At 32.7% G+C, this 8493-nt stretch overlaps 1 protein-coding gene across 1 annotated transcript in view; it reads right to left on the bottom strand.

Moving 5' to 3' along the window:
• The window catches only part of LOC108761684 (AF4/FMR2 family member 4-like), an 89744-nt gene that overhangs the window by 4466 nt on the left and 76785 nt on the right, over positions 1 to 8493 (bottom strand). The window contains exon 4 of the mRNA XM_018508353.1: positions 2821 to 3055. Coding sequence (XP_018363855.1) covers positions 2821 to 3055 — 235 coding nt within the window. The remainder of the gene's footprint in view (positions 1 to 2820; positions 3056 to 8493) is intronic.

Here is an 8493-nt window from a genome sequence, read left to right as displayed (position 1 = left end):
TTGTCGTTCATCAGCGGAAAAACGAGTATTGAAAACGGACAATCTCCTCAAAAATACTCATTGCGTACTCGTGTATACTCACTATCGTTCCTTCATCCCTTACGGAAAAACTCTTAAAAGTTGTGTGTTTACACTTTAAAAAACACTGAAAAAATACACTCAAGGTAACACTCAATTAATGATTATTTTGGACGCTCAATCTGAATATAACTCTCAACTTGAGTGTTATTGATGACTTGAATGTTGAGGGTTAATCTCAACTTGATAGTTAACTTGAGCGTCAGGGTGAAATCACACGGTGCGGAAAATGATTGCGGAACAAAGAATGCGTCATTCAGCGGACTCAACAGTTGAGTGAGCACTCGCTGTTATTGGTATATTCTTCTTGATCTAAAATTCTGATTGGATGAGCTAAAAGCATACACCAATAACAGCGAGCATGGCTCTCGCACTCAACTGTTGAGTCCGCTGAATGCGCCCATTGAAACAACCAATTAGCGCTATTCGGAATAACGCAGAATAAAGCTGATTGGTTACTTTTGTGACATATTTTCTTTTCCGCACCGTGTGATTTCACCCTTAGACCCCACGTACAATAGAGGAAGTATTATTATAGGAATAGAAATAAATATTAAAATTTCAAAACAAAGAAAAATTTCTGAAAAACAAAGAAAAATTTTAAAACAAATAAAAAATTCAAAACAAATTAAAATTTCAGAACAAATATTAAATAAATTGTAAACGCCATTATTTTTAAGTACTCAAATATTTACGGGCGTCTACATTTAATATTTCGGCATTTATCTTAATCATGGAAATTAAAACTCAAATAACTGTTAAGTTTATATACTCAATTTTGAAGACACTCAAAGGTTTAGGATTTACGCTCATTTATTGCGTGTCATACCCAAGTGTTGAGGATAATCTTTAGATGTTTAGTGTGTAAACTCAAACTTGAGTGTGAACGTTGTAAACGCTCAATCTTTGAGTGTATATACTCAATGTTTGAGTGTAAATACTCACAATTTAAGTGTATACACACAAATTTCAGAGTAAACTCCAAAAATTTGGGGTTTACACTCAAATTTGAGTATAAACATTGAAATTTTCAGAGTTTTTTCCGTAAGGGATGATACACTGCGAGTGCTTGCGAGTGCAAGAAACGAGCAAGAACGAGCTAAAAACGGGCTAAAAACGGGCTAAAAACGGTGAAAAATTTTTATAAGGACAGTATCGCGGATCCCGAATTACTGAGTGGCTAAGTAGCAATTGAAGATGATTGGTTGGATTTTAAGGTAAGCATCAATCATCTTCAATTACTACTTAGCCACTCAGTGAGCAGTTGCGCATCTGGATGCATCCATTGGAAAGAAAACTTCCTGCAATTGCAAAATAAACATTCTGTTGAATGCGGCTAATGACAAACGTTAAAAATTTAATTTTTATTCTATAAAAATCTTATAGCTATTCCAGCTCACCAAAATGAACTCCCTGGAAGCTTATTTAATCGAATCTTGTAAGCTTCCCGAGAGCTCAGCGTTATGAACTCCCTGGGAGTTCGTTTTGCCGAATTTTCTGAACTCCCCTAGAGCTCAGCAAAATGAACTCCCTAGGAACTTAAACGAAGCTTTGTGCTGTATGGGAATTAATACAGTATTTAAGAAATTTTTTTAATAAAAATGGACCGTCCCATAGTCCATTTTTCATAGTTGGTAGCTTCCTCCTTACGAATACTTCATAGACGGAGAGGGCAGAGATTTAGAAAGAGACACTGTCCAACTGTACACACCATGTTATCTCTTCTACCATGGTTCAGTACTCAGTGTTTTACATACTGAGTTTATAAAACTTGTTATGTATTGCGTTATTCTAATTCAAGTATCCCGCGAGTAGGATCGACCGAGCGGAGGTATTGCGCACGCGGAGCGAGTAGTGGCGCTGTTGTATGTTTGCTGTTTTCCGACGCTCGTAACCCGCGGAACAGAGGAGGGAAGCACTGTTTTGTTTTTGTACGCTCTGAGGGGCATATTCAGCTCTCTGTACGATCCAACATTAAACTTAGTAATCTCTACATCGTTTAATTACTCTCACTCCCAATACACTACAAAACTAAAATAAAAAGCTGAAGACTGATATAAACAAAGCAGTAATTGTGTCTAGTAGTAGGTCGATCTTGCAAGAGATAGCGTTGCAATATGTTAAATAAGGACAGATGCGTTGAGTGAGACAGAACGATGTCAGAAATAAATTAAAGATGTCACTATTATCGACATATTTTTTATTTGGAATTAAAAAAATCTGTACTATATCGATCGACATTGATCAAGTTCGGTCACATCACTTTAACATCCCCTTAAAATGTGTTTATTTAAAAAACAATAAGTGTTATCTTAAATTTAATAAATAAAATTATCACAGAGGTGTATTAACATCTTAAGATTAAAATAGTGTTGAAATTAGAATAAATTATGAATACTATCTAAAGATTAAATAAACAAAAATTATGTCATAAATAAGTACAAAAAATAATGGTTAAAATAACTGCAAAATTCGTTATTGTTACAAAAAATATGTAATTACGTTACCATTATAATAAAAAAAAAATAGTAACGCAGTTATCAGTAATTTCCTAAAATAACAACTTGTAATTGTAACTTCGTTACAACTAACGAATTACTTCCATTCCTTAGTAATTATACTGGTAATCAATTACGAGCAGGTCATTATATTATTAACCTTTAAATACATCATTTTTTAAGCAAAACGAAGAAATACAATATTGCTATTCAGTGCTGATCAAGACACAAAATTTAGCTTCACCTTCCTCTATAGTGGCTGATGGCTCACTGCTTGTTCCAGTAATGATCGGTGCAATCATGTTATAATCGTCTTCCAAATTGATGAATGGCGCAGTATTCCAACGTGGTGGGATATTAGTGACCGACCTTTGTGTTGCTACCGGTCTCGTTACCGAAACAGGAGATGAGAATAGAGACAAGTTAGTCGGCGAAATTACTCCAGACATCGAACTAATGGTCGGATACGTGAAGATTTGCTGTAAAAAAAGAGATTACAATGATATGATCATGATAGAATGCATACTGTGGGCGCGTTCTGTTTCATACAAGGATAAGCATAATGTATTATTTTATCTTTTTTTAATATTCGATAAATATCAAGGATAAAATGATACATCATGCACATCATGCATGAAAAGGAATTCATCGTGTGATCAAAAAGTATCGGAATTGGCTCATTTAAGCTAAGCGAACATATCAAGGAAACATTTATTTTTTAGATTGATAGGACTGTTTCTAACCTGTGCTTAAAATTTTACGTCATTATCCACACGTAATATTACAGTAATATTTCGCAATGTTACTTTCCATATTACAATATTACAATGCAACATAGCAAAAATATTACATAAATATTACTGAGATATCACAGTAATATTACAATATCCGCGAAAATAAATCACATAAATATTACTGTAATATTATATAATATTTCCGTGATATTTATACAATGTTCATTGCGAATAATTAAATTATATTGATAAAGGACTCTGCATAAATTATATGGATAAGTGCTTTCGGTCGAATTGGTTGAATTTTTGATATGTTATAGTTCTTCTCATTCTGAACAAATATTTCAATGGGCACAACTTGATCCTATGGCTAATTTCAAAGATACAAGCAGTCAAAATGTCCTCAGCCGAAAATGCGATGTGCACTACATACGCATTATTATCAACTCCTTAAGGTTTTATTTCTAATATATAGGGTGTCCCGACCAATCACTTTTGTGTAGATAGAGCGGACTAAACTGAGTTGAAAAGTCCTCTATCATTTTGCAATTTTCGCAATAGTTAACAAGATATTAATTACTAAAAATTGCAAAATATTAGTCTTGAATAATTTTTTACTCAAATACTATCAACTTTACAGAAAAACTGCAACAGACAAAAATAATTTATTTTCTTTTCATAAAGTTCTGAGAATTTTTTCAGAATTTTTTAATACCGTATTTTCTCACATTGGTAAAAATAAGAAAATGCAGTACTAAAAAGTTGATAAAAAATTCTGAAAAAATTCTCAGAACTTTATGAGAAGAAAATAAATGATTTTTGTCTCTTGCAGTTTTTCTGTAAAGTTGATAGTATTTGAGTAAAAAATTATTCAAGACTAATATTTTGCAATTTTTAGTAATTAATATCTTGCTAACTATTGCGAAAATTGCAAAATGGTAGAGGACTTCTCGACTCAGTTTAGTCCGCTCTATCTACACAAAAATGATTGGCAAAAAAGATCGGAACACCCTGTATGAGTTAAATATTTATAATGATTATAATGATATTTTCCTGTTCTCAGCATTATCCATGTCGTTGATCTTAAGTAACACTGACAGCAGGAAAATATGGTAATCATAATAGTGTATTTACAGTAATATACTGAAAGAAAGAAATGACTGAATATAGTATAGCATTTTTAATTGGTTGTAGCACCGAATTAAAAATGCTATGCCATATTTTACCACCCAATTTGCTGCAGCAGCTAATCATTTCTTTCAGTGAACCTAGCACTTCATCTTTTATTGTATTATTTTTGGTACATTCAATATATCATCTTAATTAATCGACTGAATTCTTATGAGAGATTGACATAAGTGAATAAATTGAAAAACATTATCGTAGATTTCAGCCATACGCTCGTGCACGCACACGCACGCAAGCACGCACGCGCACGCACACGGAATCAGATAACCGGCCACGTTGTTGATCCTGAGTAATGCTAAAAACAGGAAAATATATATGGTTTCAACATTTTATCTTCCGGAGTCATACTGTCCCTTCAAATTGATACAGTGTAACTTCAGAAAAATATATAATTATAATTATGATCACGATTATAATTATAATTATAATTATGATCGTAATGTAAGTATAATTGCAACTATATCTATTATAATTATCATTATATATATTATAATAATTATTGTATTTATTGTAATTATTATCATTATAACTATTTAACTCATATATATTAGAAACAAAACCCTAAGGAGTCGATAATGATGCGTGTGTAGTGCACATCGCATTTTTGACAGAGGATACTTTAACCGCTTATATCTCTGAAACTAGCCATAGAATCAAGTTGTGCCCTCTTTAAGACATTTGTTCAGAATGACAAGAACTACAACATATCAAAAATTCAGCAAATTCGACCGAAAGCACTTTTCCATATGATTTGTGCGGGGTTCTTTACAATAATATTGATTTTCAACACAATAATCTACATAGCACATAATATTACAGCAATATTGCAATACTGCGATAAGCTGAATTTTGCTGAATTTTTGATATGTTGTAGTTCTTGTCATTCTGAACAAATGTCTCAAAGAGGGCACAACTTGATATACAGTAATATTGTGATGTACCAGAAATATTACATATTACAATATAATATTCCAGAAATATTATTAATATATTACACGTTGATATCCAACATTGAAATATCACAGAAAAATTGTGGCAATATAACGTCTCAAATAATAGAGTGACATTATAATGATACTTTTATTGACATTATAAATGTCCTTAAGACGTTACTAAGGTATCACAAAATTATACGTATACACATAATTTTATAAATAATATTTAGTTTATTATAACTCTTTCAGTTTGTTATAATATTATATAATAGTTATTGTATTGAAAATCAGTATTATTTTCTAATTAATATTATATGGAATAATATTGTAATTTAAAAAATTCTTTAAAATAAAAATTTTTAATTTTTCCCAGTAAATGTTACATAAATATAAACATTACATAAATATCACAAAAATATTATATAATATTATAGTGGTATTTCTATGTAATATTTTTGATATTGCAATATTACTGCAATATTGCTGTAATATTATGTGCGCAATATGGGTACCTTTTATAATTTACAAATAAACATTTATTTTGTAATTAAAGAAGAATATTCGACGATTTTTAACATGTTGAATTTTGTTGGGCAAAGATTTTGCATAATATTTTGTTTTCGCAACGAAATTTTACGGAAGAATAAGTGATGAATGCATATCAAGAATAAGGATTTTCGTATGGTATAAATAAAATGTTCAAAGAAAGTAAAGAATACGTCGAAGACAAAGATCGCTATGGAAAATTTTTTATTTCAACAAATGACCAACACTTAAAAAAAATCAAGGATTTAATGTTCAGTAATCGACAATTGACAATTCGAAATATGATTGAACGTGTCAGAATATTATTTGATTCATGCTAATCGATTTTAAAAGGCAATTTTGGTGTGAGACGCGTCACATCTCGCGTTCAAGAAACGCTGGATTTTTTTTTGCTTTGCTCGTGATTTTATGATCACAAATTTAACAAATACCATTTCATAATCTCCGTATTCGTTTGATACGACACCGTGTGACTTTTTCCTATTCTCTCAGCTAAAATTACTACTTTATGGACATCGTTTTAAATTGATAGACGCGATAAAAGAGAATTCTCTGCATCAGTGACATAGCAAAGGATGGCAGCGCCCGGGACGGTCCCCTTTGTCCCCGTCCCCGATTTCTTTAGTTAAACTATTATTTATCAGATTTGATGGCAACCAATAATAGATTAATTAACAAATAATTTATTTAATTTATTAAATCATACCAGGTGCTTCAGACCACCCATACATCTCTCTTATCTTCACAGGTGCAATCGTAAAAGTGTTCAGATAGAAATTGTAGGATATAAAAAGATCTATTTACTGATCTTATGGGTAAAAATGGGGAGCCCCTCCCCAATGACCTTGACCTTGACATATGTTGTCAAGGTCATGACCCCGAGTGACCCTGAGGAAGTTTAAATTGCAGGACGTTATTCATTAAGAAGTTATAAACAAATGAAGTTTACGAAATAACTTCTTTTTACTATAGGGGCTTACGACTCTCATCTCCGACTCTAACCCCTCCTACTTCAGGGGCACACGATTCTCACCTTCGACTCTCACCCCCCCTCCCCCTGCTTCAAGGGTGCCCGACTCTCATCTTCGACTCTCATCTTCAGGGGCGCCCGACTCTCACCTTCGATTTCCAGTCCCCCCTCTTCAACAAGAAATAATAATAAAATGTAATCGACATATTTGCAAATAAATTTAATTATCATGTAATGGATACAAAGCACTCATAATATCGAAAAAAGCATGAATTCGATCACTATAATTATGCGCTCTTTTGAATAAAAATTCTGCAATATAATGTATATAATGGTTATCTCGAATGCCATATCAAGGAATGCCTGCACGCATATCTCTCCAAAGTCTTTCTATATTTTGTGTATGTACACCATTTTCAGGATTTACGAAATTGGTACCGTGATTTACTGTGAAATGTGTGAAATTTTCATTGTGTAAAGTATCGTATGCGCGCTATTTATCAGAATGAATTATAGAACCGGGCGCGATATATTTTCGAATAATTGGTAGAAGTATTTCAGTAGATCGATTATGTACAGGCAAAATGAACGTTTTCTTAATGTTTCGTTCAATTCCACCGAAGACCCATTGTCCTCTAATTATTCGTCTAGAATAATATTTTCTTTTGCCTATCTTTGCCTCATCTATTTCTACGATTATACCCTGTCCACCAATTTGTTTTTGTTCATTTTCAATCCATCGTTGACGTAACTAAAAATAATATTGCACACAAATCTGTATTTATTATGAGACATAAAAACAAAATGAACAGTATGTAACTTACCTCATGACAAAAATTTGTCCAATCAACAACAGTGTGATTTTCGAGTTGTAAATCTTCCATTAAAAATGTATGTCGTGGTGGTTGCATCATTAGAAAGTAAGCAATAAATCGACATATTGTAGGAAGCTCTAAACGTGCTTGTTCAAACCATGTCCCATGGAACGCACTAATTTTGAAGTTGCACGTTACTTTTCGTCGCTTTCGAGTTCTAGTCACTTTATAATAGTGCTTTGTACAATGGAAAATATGATTTTCCCTAGCATTTGTTAATGTCAATACATTTTTACATCTTGGACACAATATTTCTTTACGTACAACTTCTTTATCACACAGAAAATTCCACAGATGATCGAAATTGTAGGTTATATGAATGAATTCATGTAAATACATTTTCAAGTTTCTAAAGCGTCTTACATGTGTCGAAATAATCTGACTGACTGAGATTAACTGAAACATACCGATCGATACTATTCACAATGACTGAAGAAATCAAAACAAACGTATATCAATACATTGTAATCCAAGATCAATACTTTGTATTTGTAATACTGTACTGATCTCGCGAAACGATATTTATCCCGTCTCCTTCTCTATTTAGGAAGGTAATGACTTTTCACGCGAAGGTAAGAGCTGTGCGCCCTTGAAGCAGGGGGTAGAGGGGGTGAAAGCCGAAGGTGAGAGTCGGGCGCCCCTGAAGCAGGGGGCAGAGGGGGGTGAGAG

This window comes from Trachymyrmex cornetzi, unplaced genomic scaffold, assembly GCF_001594075.2.
Source record: "Trachymyrmex cornetzi isolate Tcor2-1 unplaced genomic scaffold, Tcor1.1 scaffold1094, whole genome shotgun sequence".
In the NCBI taxonomy this organism is placed as follows: domain Eukaryota; kingdom Metazoa; phylum Arthropoda; class Insecta; order Hymenoptera; family Formicidae; genus Trachymyrmex; species Trachymyrmex cornetzi.
Note: the sequence above shows the minus strand (reverse complement) of the source record. Positions and strands in the feature narration are given on the sequence as shown.